Here is an 18,000-nt window from a genome sequence, read left to right as displayed (position 1 = left end):
GCCATACAGCCACGTGTAGACACACCCGATGCATGATATAGCAAATTACTGCATATTTCGATAAAGTTATGTGCTTGTTTTGGCTTTGATCTTAAACCGAATAATATAGTCCTAGGCCCCCTAGCATACTATTAAAGCTTTCAGTTTCTTTTTACCTTGAGAAAAAAATGTGTTGTGTTATATGTGATACTGCAGTGCACAATCTTCACCTCCCTTTTCAAAATCCAAGATCTTGCCATGACTCTAGAAAAATTGTGTGGGGGGTATTTCTGGAGTGCTTTCTTCTCTGCCTTTCCTATCTTTTGTGCCACTGGCTGCAAGGAAGGTGTCAGCTCCAGAACTTTATGCCTGTTGGTGCTTCCGCACACCAGGAAGTTACAAGAGGTTTTGCACTAGCTGAAAGGAGACTGGAGTGAGCTAGAGAATAGGATCCTGCATCACCATTGTAAACTCAGGCACATGGGCGACTGGTGACTCTGGGTGGGCACCAGTGGTCGATCGCTGACTGGGGGGGCTCCCAATTTCAGGGGGGGCACATGCCCCCCTGTTCCCATTCAACATGTCGCCTAGGCTCAGGCACATTGGAGCAAATGTAGCAGTTCTGCTGTGCAGGGTGGATTTGGAGGCTTTGAATGATGAAAAGGAAGTAAGAGACATTGGTTATGGGCAGGTGTATGGCCAAGAATACACTCAGCTCTGTAGATCTTGCCATCCTCCATTCAGTGGAAGCCCTTTGAGGTCATAGAGGACTATTTTGTAGCACTGTTAAGGTGAAGTAGTGATGCCTTTTTAGGGCCACTGTTCTCTAGCCAAGTGAGGGAAAAGATTCTTTTTTCCCCTACTTCCTGTCAAGACACCCACGTCCTAATCTGCAATTAAGGAAGAACATTGGGTCTCTGATGGGTGCTGAGTCCCATTGCTGAGAGCAAAACCACTTTGCTTTGAAAAATGGAAAAAAATAAATAGTCAAACTCACCAGCCCTAGGAAGATGCAGAAGAGCTGAACCACATCAGTGTAGGCAACTGAGTACAGTCCACCCACTACAGTGTACATCGTTGCAATCAGAGCAGAAACAATAACTGAAATATTGATATTTATATCAATTATCACACTTATTGTGGCACCTGTGGGGGGGGGGGCAACAAAATACAAATTGTTAGCTGTTTGTTCTTTCTTTTTAAAAAATATTCTCTAGGCCAATGGCTTGCACTGGTTTCAAAATGTGTATCATTCTACAATGCAGAATGGTTCTCTTTGGCTCCGCCATGCCTTTATAATACAGCCTAGATGAAGGAGTGGCAGGGAGCTGCACTCTCCTTTCTCCCATGGAGAGTTTCCTTGAGTATTTATGTGGGGAAAAGTTTACTTTTGCCAGTGCTGCCATCTGTTATTCAGGCCAGTTCATGGTGATGGAATAGATAAAGAGCCTTGAGTTTCCGACACAGCTTTTTAAGGCAGGAGGGAAAGACCAGACCTGGTGGATTTTCCTTGTTGGAAAGTTAACCTCTCTATGTGGAGAATGGCCCATTAAATTCAAGGGCATAAAATGGTTACATTTGTTCACACAGAAGCTATAATTCAGAAGCCTCCTAGGTGTATAATCATTAACTTTCGGTTGTTAAGACACCAAAAATTGTTCACAATGCTTGCTTTGAAATACCGCATAGACCCTTCTCCAAAATTATCTGAGCTTCATTCAGAAAAGAAAGCACATTTTAAATCCTTAGAAAATACTTCAGGCCACTCATCTCACATCACCTCAGCATGAAATTTGTTCTCAAATTTTAAGAGTTTTGTGACAAAATTATGGTAAACAAGTTTCCCATTGCTTTGTAGCTAATCAGAGCACAGTGGGAAAAAAGCTCCAAATTTTATTTTTTGTTTTAAAAAAAGATTGTGCTAAAAAATAAAGGCAATATGGGTGCATTGTGCATATTATTTGCTGGTAAACAATTAAGAGTGCTAATGGTTACTCAACTAAAGGGCTTTCTCACTTTTAAAAGAGACAGAAAATCCAAGTCTCTGTTATAATTAAAGAGCTCAGCAACATAACTATTTTCAGGGATGGATGAGAGGTTTGATGATTTTGTATTGAGCCATGTTTCAGTTAGTTCTCTGAATCATTTGAGTGCTAGGATTTTTATTATCATTCTTATTTTGAGAAGTACAGATGCATAATAAACTTGGATTCCCTGATAAGTTTCAGGTCCAGAAAAAGCACTTTATAGCTTCTTCTGCTGTGGTCAGATGGAAGTGACTATACTATTTATATGTATTGTCAATAAAGTTGTGTGGCTATTTTTTAGAGCTGTTATAATTTTTGTGACTGTGAGGCTGCTCAAACTTAGCACAAAGAGATATACTTTTATTTGGAATATAATCACTCAAGTCCCATTACAATTATGGAAAATGATGTAGCTAAAACTTTTCTTGTTGCTTTGAAAACATTTTGCTCAAAAATAAAGACTCCAGAACACTTCATTTAGTGCTGAGGCAATCAAGGTTCTGATAATCAAATAGATGGAAACCATCCCTTTCCAAACTGTCTGGCCAAAACAATCAGTGTTTAAAATCAGCCCCTGGATTTAGCAGTTGATTTTTAATCTATGCTGCTTTCATGAGTTTCTGATATTCTTTACTTGTCCTTGAGGCAGTGAACTATTATTTTATTTTATTACTAATTCCTTACCTAATGCAGAAAATATGGCGGCAGCCCAGAACATCTCTCCCATTAATGCAGGGATAAACAACAGCCCTCCCATTCGTTTTCCATACATCTGCTGGAAAGGGTCTAACATTGTAACATAGCCTTTGGAACGCATAGGTTTTGCAAAAAACAGACCACCTAAAATGTTAAACATTAAAAGACATCAATGTGAGTGGAGAAATACATTTACCTTAAGTAAAACCTTGCTGTTTTTTGCAGGTATACAAATAGTAGCCATACCGTATTTTTACAGAAATAAGTATAATTAAAAATATCCTACAAAGGAGATTTTATTTTGAGATAAGAAAAGGGTTTTTTCCAAGAGTAGGATAAAACTAAAAGAAAATCATTAACAATCCTTACCTGCAGTATGGTCTAATTATGAAATAAATCTGGACTTTTAAGTCTCTATGGTTCAGAGATTTCAGCCTGCGTTGGTGGCACTCAGTGGCCTTTCATCTAACAGTGTTGCTTAGCTTACAAACAGCATATTGGTAGAGCACAGGAGATTGTTTTTTGCTCATATTTTAATTATGTAGTTGTCCAATGCATCACTACCCTCCAGAAATGGAAACAAGTACTGAAACGACCTCAGGTCTGGTTTTCTTCATAATGTTATTCCATATCTATATAATTCATGCTTCATTATAGAGCTCTAATGTATTCAATAGAATCTAAAATATGTATTTTAATACTAAGTAGTATTAAAATACATATTTTAATCCCATCAAGGTATGGTGGACCTAGAACACAGGCCTTCAAATTTATGGGTAAGTGCATGGTGAATCTTGGTTCTTAAGCAATTTTGCACCCACTGAACATGGTTGACTCAAACACCCAGATTTTGCCCAAGCCTTCTGGCCCATAGGCACCATATGCCCCAGATTCACATCAGTAAAATGGGGATAATGCAATTGTGAAGCTTTCAGATACTATAGTGACAGACATCATCAAAGCACCTAACGGAGGTGAACTGAATAAGCAAAAGCTAATAAAAATATAAAAATATAAAAGATATAATATAAAAAAAGAAGAGAGGAGAGAGAGGAGAAGAGCAGAGAAAAGAAAAGCTTGTTTGATTGCCATACTTGGCTAATGAGTTCAAAGGGTTTGAACCATGGTTATGAACACATATTCATTTGGAGCTGTTTCAAAAGGGATGCAGGGGGAGGGGGGGAGGTTTTCAAGATGTTATATTCTTATCGTTACATGTTGACAAGCCAGGAAAGCTCTAGAGGCAGCAAAACCTCTCCAACTTTAACACTTCTTAATTCAGTGGAGCAGTTTTGCTACCTCTGTTTCTTTCCTAACTTATCCACACATAGCAATTTGAACATAACAGCTGCTGCCCTTTTCAAAAGTTCCCCTTTTGAAATGGCTCCAAGCGTGCATGTGTCCATACTCTGTTGGTATCAAAGGAATTCTTTAGGATTTAAGTTGTCAGATTATTTGCAGTAATTAGTAGTGCATTTGTTTCTTGTTTAAAGGCCTGCTCCAAAGCCTGGTAATAACACCAGAAAAACTCTGTTTATTTTAATGGCCTTTTTATCAGGCCCTTGCTACAGGGATCAAACAATTATGACATTAGCATACTTCTGAAAAATACTGAGATACTAGTTCATTTTAGTTCTTTGCTTACCTAAAATCAGGCTAAGGGAATATCCAATGGGTGCCTGTGCCCAAGCCAGCCCATAGCCTGGGACATACACAACCTCTGCGGTCCCATTGATGTAGCCTCCTCCAACCCAAGTGGCTGAAAATGAAAAGGTGAAAAACTTAAAACGTATATGATGCATCTACCTGAAATGTCATGTCACTGTAGCAACAAGCTACATCACTGTACCTTGTTGCTACAGCGACATAGTGTCAGCAGGCATGAACCATGACATGGATGCTACTGCACAGTATCTCACTGCTACTGGGCAGTAGCATTGGAAATGACCCATGCAGCACCAGGACTGCGCAATCATGGTGGTTACTGTGCAGTCATTTAGTACTTGCTTCAGTAACAACTGCACAGTCCAGTGGACATGTAGATATGCCCATAAAGAAGGAAAAACACTCATGTCATATTTCAAGAAGTAAACCATGCCATGAGGTCTAATATTACAATTATTTATTATTTGTTTTACTATAGTCACTAGGAGTATTAAACATGAGTCACAGTCATGGATCCCCTCCCCCTACAACTGCCAATGTGCTGGGGGCTGTACAAAGATTAACTAGAAAGATGTTTCTTGTCCTCAAAAGCATTTACAATCTATATATTATAGAGGAGACAACAGTCATACTAAGGGCACATTGACACATGCATATTAATGGGAAGCATTTTTGCTCCAGGTGCATCGTTTGCACGTGTGCCTGGTACTGCAGCACACTGAGCCAAGTCAGAGCAGCCCCAGCTGGCAGGCAGCCTTGGGGTCAGCCTGCTGGCCCTGGGATGATCCCCCAGCTCAACGTGCTGTGGAGGGGGTGGCTGGAGCACAAGGGTGCCTCAGTGTGCGGCTAGCTACCGGCAGTGCTTGCATTGTAGCACTCTCATGCCCAGCCACCTTGGGCAGCTTCTACACGTGTGCTGCAGCAGGATAGAACTTATATTTACAAGTAAATTAAGTAAATCCAAGTACTATCCTGCTCCGAAGTAAATTAGTCTACTCCAGCCTAATAGGGACACACATGTGCATGCAGGACATTTACTGTGCAACTAATTAGTCTACTGTGCAATAAGTATCTTGTGTAGACATGTCCATAGTGTACAGTGAAAATATGAGACAATATTAGTCATCCATGATAATATAATGGACTAAACAAGCAACAGCCTAAGAATTATTTTTGGAGGCATAGCACTGAACAAACATTTTAAAGGGAGATTCGAAGGAGAAAAAAAATATCTACATATATAAGACTTGGCTCAACCAGGAACATTCTGTATATTTAAAGCTGGCAGAAAGCCCAACAAATGCATTGTTGACTAAGGTGTACTTAAAAGATGTGCTCTTAAAATGAGGCTTGATTTTTTTACATCCCCAGACAAGTTAAAAATCTCTTGTTTTAGGCCAATTTTGACTGATCCCAATGCTAACGGGATCTGTGGTGTACTGCTTTAACTACCCAGTGTTTAGAATTTGTCATATCTGTATTTAAGCTTCCTACATACATATTCCTGAATTGAGATATGCTACATCTATAGGTTCTCCACTCATTTATATGAGGAAGTGCAATATAAGTTGTGTTACCAAGTCATGGCAGATAATGGATTGATTCCTGTCTCTTATAGGCAGCTTGCCAAACCTGGGAATTTGAGAATTAACACTAAGGCTAGGGACAGACATTATACATAAACTGGTTTAAGTGATCAGAAACTGGTTTAAACATGTAACAGAACAGAAGTTCAGTGCCCATAAATCCACTTGAAAATAGCTGAAAATGGTTTGAGATAAACCTGGTTGAATGTAGTATCAGACTTAACTGATTTGGGTCAAACTGGTTTATACAACGCCTGTCCCAGACCCCTTCCAGGTTTAAGTTAAATCAGAGTCCCTCAGCATCCCAGCATACTCTCTGGGCTGGGCTCTTTGCTCCAGAGAGCTCAGCTGGCCCATCCCCTCTGCTCCCTGGCTGGATCTCCAGCAGAGACTGGATGCACAGAGGGGTCTGCATGTCTTTCTCCTCCTCCCCCCGCACCCTCTCACCACTCTCTGCTGAAGCAGGGATCACCCCCTCCCCTCTGCCTTACACAGACACCTCTCAGCATTAGCTAGCATACCACATGCTGGCTACGGTTTGTGCTGTGGGAGACGGGACAAAGGGAGACAGGACTGTGTGTGCTTAGGGCTTTTTGGAGCTAATCAACAGTTAGCTGGTAATGTCCCTCCATTCCTTCCTTAGAAAAGCTATTTAAGAAGAGCTTGAACTAATGGAGAAAGGCTGTTGTTTTCTTAATGGGCTGATAAACACTGAGTTAGGGGTGATAAACACTGTGTTATCAACTCCCTGCTGGGCTGCTCAGGAGTGGGGGAACCCCTCCCTAATCACGGCATCCTGCCTACCTCAGCTCATCACTGTGGAAGGAAAGGGAGGGCTGCTCTAGCACCCCCTGGCTTGTAGCCTAAGCCACTGCAGGCATGTGCCTGCATTTCTTCAGTCCAGAGTGGATGTGTGTATGGTTACAAACTGGTTTAACCTAGCCAGGTTAGACTAACCTGCAAAGATGGATGCAATTCAAGCTCCTGCTTTTTGAATGCCTGCCCCTAGCTTAAGCCTGTAAAGTACAGCTCTCATATGCAGAAGTATATTGTAATTCAATCCTGACAAATAATTCTTAACAAATGATTTAATGAATGTTCTCTCTTTCTGTTTGCAGGTGATCTGTAAATATACCTTGATTTCCTTTAGAATACAGTTGTAGTTAGAGTTACTTGCTGATTAATTTTATGAATTCTTGGATCTAGTTTGCTCACAAATAGTTCATTATATGCATTAGACTTTTCAATGCAACAAAATCTGAGCTGCTTTGATTTGATGCAAAGGCCACAAGTGGTTGCTGATATTTTCTGTGACTAGATGAAAATGAGTGTAACCTTTATAATCATACTGCCCATGTAAATACTTATGATTCTAAATCAGCAATTCACATTCTTCAAGTATCCTGCAATATTATTTTAGCCACAATTTTTTCAACAGGCATTCAAGCCAGTAAATTAGTTTGTTAGGATATTTGAGGAAAGCAATGGCAAAGCGGGCATGTACATAGATAAAACAGATTTATTATAAATAGCTCGGGAAACTTTGATGGAAATGTATTTTTAATATTCTCTTCACACCAATTGAATTAGCCCACAAGTGGGGAGAAATTGAGGACACTTATATTTTTGGTTAAATTGCAACCTTCCAAAGGCTAAGATCTCTTCTACCCTGCATTTAGAAGCAAAATAGTAGTCTTATGTATAGCTGTGTGTATTCATAGGGGATATGTTAGGGATACTTGAGAAAAAGAAGGTCTGGTGGGAATGGCTAAACCTTTTTGCTTGTGATCCTGTTATTGTCAGTGGACATCTTGGCAAGATTTACTATGCAACATATATAGACACTGGCCATGGAGACGAGGTGTGTGCCTATATGTAAAGGAACAGAGAGAACACTCTCTCATTACTGATCCTTGGCACCAGAACCCAGCAAGACAGAATTACCAGTATATAGCTCACATTATCAGCTCTTTTGCATCTGTTGATGGTGACTTATAAAAAAAAGGGCTGGTAAAAAGCCTGGAGAAAATGTCCTGCAGTGTACTCTAGTCCTGCAGCATGCAAATGGGCTTATTACTAGTTTTATAAGAAGAAAGTGGTGATAGGCCCCTAGATACTATAGCTACAGTCACATTGTAAATAGGCAGAAGGATGGACATTTTTATCTGCTTTACTGGAGAGGATTTGTGTAGGACAGTTGCAGAATGATGCCCAGTACTAAGGGTCTAAGTCAGGGGTGTGCAAAATTTGGCTCGCCAGGCCATTCTATTTGGCCCACAGTGCACAGGGCCCCTAAAAAATTTAGAAAATTAATATGTATCTGCCCCTGGCTGCCTGTCGTGCAGCCCTCGATGGCTTGCCAAAACTCAGTAAGCGGCCCTCCGCTTGAAACAATTTTCCACCGCTGGTTTAAGTCCCCATGGGGTCAGAGCTGCAGTAATAGATTTTTTTTTTCAATTGGCACTGCTCTAATTTATACTTAAAGATGTTGTCAATGGGGACAATTAGTCTTTGGAACTGGATTCCCTCACCCTTGCCAGAAGTAGGCCAAATTGCTATAAACCTTCATGGGCGGTTGCAGAGTCCATCCACTTTCCTCACGCTTTGTGGAGGAAGGATGAACTGAAGACTAGTGTTTGTGGGGAGGGTGGAGTACAATTTGGTGCTAATTTTCATTTCCTATTTATTCTGTTTCTGGATTTGGGGATGAGAAGCAGCTTTTATTATTATATTTTTATTTGCCAGATTATTTTAAACATCTGTCCAAAGAACCTTGAGCTTTGGAAGATAGTATTTTTGGGACCATTTGACCAGTTAGAGCTGAAATACCTAGAATGAAATGAGGATGGATTTTCGTTCTTCAATGTGAATTTTCTGATGCTAACTTTTAAGTTATTCTAATGTAAGCTTTTTGTCAAGTCTTTTTTTAAATAAAAGAATTGGCCAAAAGGAATGATTAGTAACATTTATATGGGAAGTTATTTTAGTTTATCTAACTACATTCTTGAAAACACAAAAATAAAAACCACACAATATGAACTGATTTATACAAACTCTGTGAGAAATACTACAGATTACATGTGTGCTAGTGGCATATAGTCCAAGTCTAATCCTGGTAGAGATGAAAACACAGAAACACATATTAAATGAACCTTCTATGATAATGAGCATCAGAATATTTAATAAAAAATAATCCAGCATTCTTTATGAGATGCTCTGTTTACTACACAGTCAAATCATCATCGAGTTAATCATATGTTGTAAAACAGATATTTGTCTACTGATTACATGAACAGCATTTTGATACTAATTTTCTTTATGGAAGAATATATAGACAACCAAAATGAATAATGGTATCTGAGGATCATTGTTATTATGACTCCACTTGGAATGCTATTGCTAGGCTGTGTCAGTATTTTGATAAGACAATCTTCAGCGGTTCCCCAAGGTTGAAACTCAATCATACAAATTTATGGCAGGCTGAAATTTGCTACTGATCTCAGCATGTACAGAAGTGGGAGGTTGGGGTAAGTGTTATTACAAATAACAATGCTAAGAGGTAGTTCAATTTTTAAATTGCATACAGGTAAAACTAACATATGAATTAAATATTTTTCTATATCTGTAAAATAATTTCAGTTTTAAAATGAAATGTTGAGATTTATTCATGATTCAGTCTTTTATCTGTTTGTATTTTAAGCGCAGCAGATACATTCAGCCTTCAACCATGCTTTGTGTTTAGGCATATTAATTACTTTTTAATACATCTTTTTCTTCAGAAGCATAGCATACATTTGGATTTTCCCCACAGGCACTATTTGCGGGGAGTATATAATTTTCAAAATGTGCAAAAGCTATTTTTAAAAATAAACTGTAATGGCTGTAACTGTAATAAACTGTCACTGACTCTAGGATTAGGCCCTATATTTCATATTAAAATCTATAGACTCAATTCTTCTATAGCCATCTTGAGTACCATACTGCTATAGAAATAACTCCTTTTATTTCAGTACTAAATGGTTGTTCACCACAGGGAAGAGTGGCAGAAGACCCTATCTCATAAACATAAAGTGTTTCAATTAAAGTATTTTATTATTTTCTAAATACTTATTTACAGGCTATGCTGTGAGGAGCTCCCAGCAATTTCTAATGTACATTGTCATTTTCATTTACATGAAAAGCTTTGTTTACTGAATTACCATATAGATATCCAAGAGAGGTAAATACATGAAATTATACTAAAATAATCATATTACCACTCAGGAACTTAGAAACTGAGACATTTTCCTTAATTAATACTTGGCTATTATAATACATGCAATGTTGAAAATTAAAAAATTAAAAGTGCCTATTGTATGAGGCAGCAAAATTTTAATTTTTATTAAAAATGATTTTGTGTTTATAATTTGCCTTTGACTCTTGCCCAGTCATCTCAATGCAGACAAAATTCAGTCTATCTTCTGATTCTGCGGACCTGTGAACACGTTTAACCTAACATACCATGAATGTCCCTACTAGAAACAATGTTGTACTAAACTTTATACACTACCGGTAGTTTCATGCTCACTTTAACAGGAGAGGATGCAAATATACCATAGCTTTGCGTAGTCAGACCTTATCTTATAACATATATGGGGGTTTTATCCAAACAAAGGCTTCAGAGTCAGGCCCGATCAGTAGTATAACACAGGTGGTGAAGGGTGCAAAAACAGTCCAACTATGTTGTTTGTCCAAGTGCTCCAGCCACTGATACTGCCTTGTGTATTGCTGATACCTAGCAATGGTATCAGCAATGATACCTAGCTGATACCTAGGTTGCTCAGGTGCTCAATTACAAACTAGGGCCTAATGTACATGCAAAAATCATGTCACCAGGAGAGCTGACTATAAGATGACAATTCCATTTTGAAGCAACTTCTGGTTCTGAAATCTAATTTTCATTCTACATTAGCACAAAACTAAATATTTGGAATGGTTTCTTGGGAACAGGTGAGAGAAGTGGATGGATGATTAGGATACTGGCTTGGGATATGGCAGACCCTGGGGTTTCTGATACAGGATGAATAAAAATCTGTACGCTTCATCTTTCCCACCCCAGGCCATTATCCTCAGCCATAGAATCAGTGTCTTTAAAAATGTTTCCAAATACAAATTTTGTAGAAATAGATATGTCTCAAGAAAAAAAAATCACTTCGATAAAACAGCATCTTCTGGCAAGGTTTAATTTCAACAAAAACAAGTCTGAGCAGCTAAAACTACTAGTGATATCCAGCCAGATCTGAATAGTTCAGAAGCAATGACTACTCCAAACAGCAAACAGTGGAGGGAAAGAAGTGAAGTATTAGCCTTGATTCAAACTCTTTCAACTTGTGTACCTTAAAACGTCATCCTTTACAGTCTTCTCAACACAGGAAAGTCTGCAATCCTTAAATCAGCAAAACTTCTATAGCTGCCCATAAGAATTTTGCTTGATCAAGGATAGCACAACTTTGCCCTAATGAGTCTTTTCTTCCTAGACAAGGCTGAACCTGAAAACCTGACAAAAGAAGGAAATTTAAATGAGATCTGATAAATCTAATATGGAATTGTAAGGGTTTTGCTTGAAAGGCATGTGTTATATCATAAAGCTTTGAAATAAAATGTATCTGCTAAAGTCGAGATTCATATATTGTAAATTTGTGAAAAAGTACACAGTATAGTAGACGATATTTGTAACTTCAGGGCTAACAGTGAACTTACTCCAACTGGGGAGGAATGACTCACCCAACAAGTCCCATTAGCTTTGGTTGGCCAACCAGTCCTCTCAGACACTTCAGTGAACCTCTTAAAGTAAAAGAGGTTTCACTAAGGTAAGTGCAATTAGAAGTCAATCATCACATAATCTCTTCCTGCTAATATTAGCATGTACAGTACAACATTATACCATTTTCCCAACTCATGTCAAAGAGGCTAAAACACTCCAGGGTATGTCTATTGAAACTGGCAGTACTACTCATTGGGCAAATCTGGCCCAGTGCATCAAAAAACGGGCTTGGTGCAGCAATTTTTTATTAATTCATTTTTGCATTTAGGCTATTTTTCTTATTGAACACAGCACTAGCCCATTAGTTTAGCATGTTATAACGTACACAAAAATTATGTTCACTCCACTGAAAACTCTGAAATCATTATTGCTCCAGGCATCTCTATTTAAACCATTAAAACAGGTTCAGTGAAAAAGAAACTGAATACGTATTTCCCTTTAAAGCTTTTATATATGATAATTATAAAAAAAGAGAGGTCATTTTTTTAAAGGACAGCATTACACAAGCAAACAAGAAATATTCTTCCTAAATCGTAATTGCGCTTAGAACTCAAGATGTTGTTTCTCCATTTTGGATTATCAAAAACCGAACCTGCTTGTGAAACCTTTCTATGAAAGAATGACATGCTGTGTACTGTGTATATAAAAAAAGGTTTTAACATACCGGTCATTGTAAATCCACCGACTAGCAAGCCTATATCTCTTCCACCGACTATAATGGCTTCGCTGCGGTCTCCACTGCTGCCAATATTTTTGGTTTTCCAGGCAGCCCATATTCCAACAAGCAGGATTGCCAAGTAGAACACAATTATAGCTACCAGCCCCTCCACATGGAAAGGCATGTTGAAATCACGATTGTTCCTTGAAATGCTATTTCATTAAGATTTCTGGAGAGAATGCAATAATACAATTGCTTTTAACAAACCAGCTAATGGTACATGGCACAATGAAACTAATTAGAGCCAGAATATACTGAAAACTCAGCTGGTTATTAGTGAGATTATGATAATTAGATTATTGAAGCATTATTTCAGACGTAACAAGCAAGAGTGTATGTTTACGGTTTAAAACAATACAATTGGCACCGATTTTTCACACACTTCTAAGAAAACCTTGAAACTAAAATCAAATTGTCACCTGAAAAGGTCTTAACTTGTTACAGTAACAGAAAAATTAGGAACATGTGATTTAAATGAAACAGGATGTAAGAACTGCTTTTGTAATAAACCACTTATTAAAGTAGAATTGTAGTAGTTTAATATATACCTCGGTATATTAGAACTTTCTTCTCAAGACACTCTTGAGTCATTCATTTTAACAGAAAGCATTTAGAGAGTTTAAAGCCACACTACAAAATTAATGACTGACAAAAGCTCTGGACAAATAATGATCACAAAAGAATATAAAAGACTTGAAATCCAGCACACTTTCCTGCTCCCTAGTATCTCTGTCCTCATCTCTTATATTTATACATCTGAATTTTCTTTTTGATAAGACAAGAATTCCTCCCGCATCCCGTGACTTTCTTCAGTTTTGTCATAAATTAGATAAACAGCTTCATTAATTTTAAATTCAGACTTCCACATGCCAAATTGCCAAAATAGCAAGACTGAAATTTATCTTAGATAAACAGACTGCACAGGATTGAAACTCTTACAAAATGAAAACATTCAGTGCACCCTAGCTCTTTTTTTTAATACAGATTTTCCATTCCACAAACAGGTAGTTTTTAATTCGCTGGTATTTAACAAAAATCTTTAAGGCAGCATACTCTGTGGATCTTTAGCTAAACAAAATATTTAAGTTTGCCACAAGTCCAAATGAGGTTTAACTACACCCTGGTGAGCTGTTGTAATCTAGGTGGAGAACAGTATAGTCTTCCAACCCTGTGCACATCACTATCCTGTACCTGTGAAATACACAGTCAACCTTTACATTTAAGCAAAGCAGTAGCTGGAGACAGTTTTAAGTTCAAACAGGCAAACCCTGAACTCTCTTGCTAGCCACAGTAGCAAGTTAGATTCATTACTCACATTCAGAGAAAATAGTTCGCTGTATCTTTTGTTCCATCCAGCCAAAGGTTTTCCCTTCAAATATTCTCCCCCTCAAAGCTATTCCCTTCTCCAGTGTTACTTATTCTTTTCTCTTTCCTCATTCACCTCTTTTGCAGCAGGTTTCCTCTTTCCCCTTCTGTCTCAGCTCTCTGTCTCCACTCTCACTTGAACTGGCATCAAGCAGTCGGATCCCAGTGCCTTGTGTCCACCCACAGAGGCAGAGTGTGAGCAGCAGCTTTCCCCTTCTTTAAAGGGACAGGCACATTGCAAAGGCTCCAGCCCCTCAGCAGCATCAAGTCTACCAGAGCACATGCACACAATGTCCTGTGCAGCAGTGCACACCACTGACATACAGCCACATTCTCCGCCAGCTAAGAGATGCCCTGGGTTCCCTTCCTGGGAAATGCTGCTTCCCCACCTCTACTCATGCATTCCCGATTTCCATGGGGGGAAGCACTAAGTGTTCAGCCCATCCCCAGAGGAGAGCTCTCTAGGGCTCTTTGAGCTGCTGCAGAAAGGACAGCTGAGCAGCAGGTTTGTTCCCCAAATCTTCTTAGTTTCTCTAGACCTCAGGTGACAAGTGTAGAAAAGACACAGTCACCTCTTTCTATGTGGCTTGCCTTTGTTCTACGGCAGTGAGTGGTTATTGTAGGCATAGAGAAAAATCCCTTTATAAGGAAGGAGGGATGAGTGGGGTGAGCGAGAGCTGTGTCCGTCAGAGTTGGGGAGGGGTGGAGAAAGACGTCAGTGGGGAGAGAGGATGACTCAAAGGAGAGTGACTGCAAGGGGAAGGAGGGAGGGAGAAAGAGGCAAAGCAAAGGTGAGACAGGGATGGAAGGGATGAAAAGGACTGCTGTTCAGTAAAGGTGGGTGTGCGACCGGAGAGGGAACAAAGGAAAGGGCTGATTGAACAGACCCAGTGGGTTGTGGGGGAGAAGAGTGAGCAGAGAATGAGAGAGAAGATAATTTAGAGGAAGCCCAGCGAGGAAAGTAGGAGTTGTCATCAACTTCCTCAGCACCCTCACTGTCACTTTGAAGATGGGCCTAACGTGAGGCAAGAGAAAATGAAGTGAGAAATGCACCCCCTGTCACCCCTGCAGTTCAGGACACTTTGTCCTTTCAGATCCAACATGAACCTGCTCATCCCCTGATTGCAGGACTGCCCATCCTGGTGATGCTTTCTTTCATAATATTTGATATTTTTCTTAAAGCCTCAAGTCAGGGAATTATGTGGTCATTCAAGAATCTTGGCTTTTATTTAAAAATAAACTTTTGAGCCTTCATAATTACTGAGAAAAGCTTGAAAATACCACTTTTAATTACTCAATACCAAACAAAAAAAGAAATACAAGAAATCAAAGAAAAAAGAGGCCAAAAATTGTTTTGTAAATGATATTAATAATAATTTATTTATAATATAAACATTGTCAAACTTATGATTCTAAAGCCAGTCACTTGGAGAACAACCTCTTTGAGCTGAAAGAACCTCTTTAAGCAGAAAAACATGTCAGGAAGTGGGGGTTCATAAAGGCTTCTTATTAACATACCTGCCCCCCCACCCCTTTTTCTGCTATATGTGTCTGGGTATTTTTAAGCCCCCCTAGAGGCATTGGGTATTACTACGGACTTCAGCTGGGGTCTTCCAATGCTCTTGCTACAAGCAAAGTCAGATGTTCCTGGCTAGATGGTCTTGCCCCTCTGCTCAGGGTCAGACCGATCACCATGTTTGGGGTCAGGAAGGCAGTGGCGACACATGGGGGGGGGTGTTGCCACTGTGTGAGAGTGCTGGTGGCCCCTCTGCAAGCACTGGGTGGGGAGTGGGAGCACCATGGCCACTTCTGGGAGTGCCACAGCCGCTTCCCAGCTGGTGCGATTGGCTCCAGGGGTGCCCCGCCACCCAATCGCTGACTGTGGTGGCACCCAGTCGCCCATGCAGGAAGGAATTTTACCCCAAGATGAGATTGGATGGGGGGGGGGGAGGGTTGGGGTTTGGGGGTTGCCTTGTTCTGTAGAGGGAAGCATGGCCCCTTTGTAACTTAGAGAGAGTTCATTTTTATGGTGATGGACTCTGCCTGCCTTTTAAAAAAAATTACGTTCCCGTAGGAAAACTGTATTTGTTTCCAGCATACGTTGTGTATAAAATGAAGGTGTTTCTGGTGCTAATTGAAGGACTTGGAGGAGGTCAGTTACAACTAGATTTATTTAATTACACTTAGTTAATTGTCTCCAGCTGAAGAGAGAAAAAGGCGCAATGACAAGTCAAAATACAGAATAAAAGTAAGCCAAATATTTTTCTGGCTAAATATTACATTTAAAAAGAAAAAAAATTCAATCCGATCTAAAAATAACATTGCTATTCCCAAGTTAAAACCATATCAGCAATTAAAAGTTCATAAATGCAGTTACAGTGCTCCAATAGAACCAGTGGTAAAATACATAAATAAATAAGCTATCTAAAGGTTATAGGACTCTAAGGGGAAATATTCCTTTTCTAAAAATTGATCTATCTAATGATATCCATTTGAAACTCAGAAATAGTGTACCTCCTTCAAAAATATATACCATTTTCCCAGGTTTTGGAAAAAGATGGAATTAGATATATGATGGTACCACCAATATTTTAGTTAAGACTACATGATGGCTTTCTTGCTTGGCCTAATCACGTCTCAAAGGAATATTGTCTTTGACATTTACATGCTTATGCCATTTTTCCTGGCAGTGGTAAAAGGGAATCAGACAGTTCATCTTCAAGTTATGGGGCTTAGAAAAACAGTAGTTTTGTTTAGTTCTTTTCATTTCTTGTCTATTCATTTTGTTTCTTTTAATTTAATTTTTTGTCTCTGAGCATAGCTGAAAAACAGCCAGGTCAAAAAACTCTTTGTTCATTTTACAGCAGTTCTAAAAGAAAACAGCCTTTATTTTTCTGGAATTTTCACTGTTTTTCTACCTGCTTTAGATGTTTTTAGATTAACTATCATCATAGTATCTGAAGGCCAATGAGTTCATAACATTTTGCCTACAGTTACAGTTATGTAGGATTCTAAAGCCTGATAGCAGTATGCTAGATCATCCCTGACGCTGTGTTGGATTTAGGCTAAAACAACTGAAGGTACATGAAATAAAAGACACCTCCAAATTTAACCAACTGCTTGGACTTTCTTCACACCTGTATAGAGAAGACAGTGTAGTTGATCTGCCCTTGCAGTAGTTATAAAAATGAGAACTATTACTTCAGCTGCTGAACTAGAGTACCGTATTTCACAGTGTATAAGTTCAGGTTTGAAGCCAAAATATTTATCCCTAAATTTCCATCTCAACTTATATACTGTAACAGTATTTCTGTCGGACCCCAGGCCAGTGCTCTGCTGCGTAGGGAGGCAGCATGCTGGTGTCTAGGGGCTTCCCTGGTGCTGACTGAGGCCAGGTTAGGTTCTTAGCTCCTCTGTGCCCCTGCCTGATACCCTGCATTTTGTCGAGTCTGGCCTGGAGACACTTACCCATGGCTCAGTGTCTGCCCTGTGGATAGATTTTGGCCAATGGGGTGGAGCTGTCACCCAATGGTGTGGGAGTAGTGGCACTGCCACCTGCAACCAGCAGCACCAGGGCACAGAGTGGCTGGCAAGCTGTCAGTGGGCCAGGCAGTCCCTGAGCTGGGGAGGGGGGAGGGCAGGCCTTCCCTCCATGGTGGCAGTGCCACCCAGGCCTGGCTGGGAAGGCTGCCAGTGGGCTGGGTGTTTCCTGAGTTTGGGAGGCCAGATCCAACTGTTCCCTGAGCCCGGACTTCCAGTATCTTGCACACCATCACTGCCACCTTCTCCTGTCACCTCCCCATGCTGCCCATGGGGCAAGACAGGCCCTTCCTGGGTGGCCCCAGGCATCCTGGTGCCTGCAGCACCCTGTTGAAGGCAGAAGCAGTGAGGGGCCTGATTCTGTCTTCCTGTGGAGCCTGCCCACCTCTCCCATGGCCAAGGGTTGAGCTGCTGGTGGGCTAGGCAGCCCCTGAGCTGTGGGTGGCCTGGGTCCTTTCACCTGCAGTGGCAGTGCCCCCTGGGCCCAGCTGAGCAGACTGCCAGTGGGCTGGGTGCTGCCCGAGCACCTCACACACTATCTCCAACCACCTTCTCCCACCACCAGCACACCCTGCCATACCCCCACCCCCCCTGCACTGCCCATGGGGCAAGCTTCCCCTG

At 40.2% G+C, this 18,000-nt stretch overlaps 1 protein-coding gene across 2 annotated transcripts in view; it reads right to left on the bottom strand.

Moving 5' to 3' along the window:
* Positions 1 to 14,436, bottom strand: part of SLC5A7 (solute carrier family 5 member 7) — a 38,758-nt gene extending 24,322 nt beyond the window's left edge. The window contains exons 1-5 of one of the 2 annotated variants that reach the window (XM_006259696.3): positions 13,790 to 14,436; positions 12,421 to 12,643; positions 4,348 to 4,461; positions 2,691 to 2,846; positions 977 to 1,125 (exon numbers count right to left, since the gene is read on the bottom strand). In XM_006259696.3, coding sequence (XP_006259758.1) covers positions 977 to 1,125; positions 2,691 to 2,846; positions 4,348 to 4,461; positions 12,421 to 12,598 — 597 coding nt within the window. In that variant the 5' untranslated portion in view covers positions 12,599 to 12,643; positions 13,790 to 14,436. The remainder of the gene's footprint in view (positions 1 to 976; positions 1,126 to 2,690; positions 2,847 to 4,347; positions 4,462 to 12,420; positions 12,644 to 13,789) is intronic. The other variant, XM_019485011.2, reaches the window with a different exon arrangement.
* Positions 14,437 to 18,000: the final 3,564 nt, after the last annotated feature.

The sequence above is a fragment of the Alligator mississippiensis genome, chromosome 1 (genome assembly GCF_030867095.1).
Source record: "Alligator mississippiensis isolate rAllMis1 chromosome 1, rAllMis1, whole genome shotgun sequence".
NCBI lineage: Eukaryota > Metazoa > Chordata > Crocodylia > Alligatoridae > Alligator > Alligator mississippiensis.
Note: the sequence above shows the minus strand (reverse complement) of the source record. Positions and strands in the feature narration are given on the sequence as shown.